At 53.3% G+C, this 2027-nt stretch overlaps 1 protein-coding gene across 1 annotated transcript in view; it reads left to right on the plus strand.

Moving 5' to 3' along the window:
* Positions 1 to 760: 760 nt before the first annotated feature.
* Positions 761 to 2027, plus strand: part of LOC102754740 (kinesin-like protein KIF26B) — a gene marked incomplete at its 3' end in the record, with an annotated part of 146217 nt that continues 144950 nt past the window's right edge. The window contains exons 1-2 of the mRNA XM_015570820.1: positions 761 to 826; positions 1294 to 1356. Coding sequence (XP_015426306.1) covers positions 761 to 826; positions 1294 to 1356 — 129 coding nt within the window. The remainder of the gene's footprint in view (positions 827 to 1293; positions 1357 to 2027) is intronic.

A 2027-nucleotide genomic window follows, 5' to 3' on the forward strand; every position in this document is an offset into this window, starting at 1 on the left:
GTGAGTCACCCACGGTTCTGAAGGCTCCTGTTCTCTTTCCTTCCTGCTATTACCAGAAGCTCTGCCTCGCAGCGCTCTCCTCTATTCCAGCACGTGCAGAAGGCTGTGCCTGTGGGCCGTTTGTCTTTGAAGGTTTGAGTTGCACTAAATATTTATAACTTGTGGACAAGCCCTTGAAAGGGGTTTTAGTTCCCCCAGGATGGATCTCTTGCCTTACGGAGGCCTTTTGATGATAAGAACTCCCACAGGCTCCAGATCAGGGCTGCGTCACGTAGGAACTCCTCTTGGACATCAGGGGGCAGTTGCTCATTAAAGGGCCCATTTCAGCTTTGCCCTGGATAAGGCGACAGCGGGCTCGTGGCTGGCTGTGGCCATGTTGCTCAGACTGGTGGTCAGCTGCGTTGTTGATGTCTTGGGAGCCAGGAGTGGGGCACTGAGCTGCGTGTGTGCATGTGTGTGTGTGTTGATTGGTCTGGACTAGAGCTAGAGGTGGCAGCACAGGGACATGGCATTAGGTAGTCCAGGCACCAAGAAGTGCCCTTGACTGTGAATCAGGACAGAAACCATTCCCACGCATGCTGCAGGGCCTGGCTCGTTAGGTGGCTGACATGTGTTACTTGTTAGTTGTTAGAAGTTGCGCAGCAAAGGGCGGTACATGGAGCAAAGAAGGCACCGCCTCCAGGGAGAGTAGTCGAAACCAAGAAGAAGAGAGAACAGGCTCATGGCGGTTCTGTAGAGCCGATGTGCCATCCAGTTGCAGATGCCCGAGTCGGTGCAGCCTCCACAAGGACCTAAAATCAACTGCCACGTGCGGATGGCCCTGGTCGTGTGTCTGCCTCCTTCCTGTGACACTACTGCCCGTGACTGGGTCACAAGCATTCTAAGTGAGCAATCAGAGGCTTCTCGAACCCAGTGGGTGCCTGATAGCAGAAGCCGTGGGTTGCGGATTGGTTTTGAATGGTGGTCTCTGATTCCTGCCACCGCCGTCTCCGATTTCTCCCACCACGATGGTGGAAGGTGGAAGTGAATAAATGAGTTATGAAACACCTGAAGGATAAACACCACGTGGTCATTAAAAACCACATTTCCAAATGACATTTGCTGATACGGGAAAATTGTCATTATGTAATGTTATGTCAAGAAAAGCAAGAGGCTATTTCTCGACCCATCTGGGGGCCCAAATAAATTCCTTTTGAACAAATGACCATTTCCCAGATGAATGGGGAGAAAACCTGAGATGTTGGTGTAAAGAATATGAGTCCGTTGATGAATTCCGCTCTTGGGCTCTTGCAGGGAAATGTTGTGGACGCGTGGCCAAGAGGTCTGGGTGTTGTCCAAGCTCTGGACCCTTTGGAGGTCAGTGAGCTCATCTGGGAGCGGAGGAGACAGTCTGCTCTGGGATGGTCCAGAAGGGCCCCTGTGGGCCCCACGTGCTCTGAGTTGCCCTTTGAGACTGTGGGCAGAACACGGGCATTGAGACGGACCCCACGGGCAGGTCTCCTTGGTCTGCGTCACTTTGTCAGCCGGACCTGATCGACCTTGACCTCCTCTTGCTCCCCATTGTTTCATATGACTGTCTCGAGTTTCTACCTCCGGAGCCACTCCTTGCTGCTGCTGGGTAAAGAGGCCTCTTGATTTATTAATCAATTAATCAGTGCACGCTGAGGGGCTGTTCAGGGTAGTGAAACAAGGAAAACAAGATGCTGGGGACTGTAATCAAGATGGATCGTAATGAAGAACGGCCCTCCCACTGCTGAGCTTCCTGCCGCCCTGGTGAACCCCGCCCCCGCCCTCACCCTCAGCTCATCCAGCCCCGCTCGGCCCTGACGGGGCTCCCCCCCGCCCCCATAAAAGCTGACAGCAGGTTTCAGAAAGGCAGGTTTTCTCCTGGGTCCTTGAGGAAGGTAGGCCTCGAGAGAAGCCTCATCAGTTATTTGCAATAATTGTTGAATCTCAAAAGTTCAACCAGGCCCCAGATACGGCCGGGCCGCTCTGTCCACAAGGATGGGCACTGTGTTCTTCTGTCC

The sequence above is a fragment of the Myotis davidii genome, unplaced genomic scaffold (assembly GCF_000327345.1).
Source record: "Myotis davidii unplaced genomic scaffold, ASM32734v1 scaffold510, whole genome shotgun sequence".
Classification (NCBI taxonomy): domain Eukaryota; kingdom Metazoa; phylum Chordata; class Mammalia; order Chiroptera; family Vespertilionidae; genus Myotis; species Myotis davidii.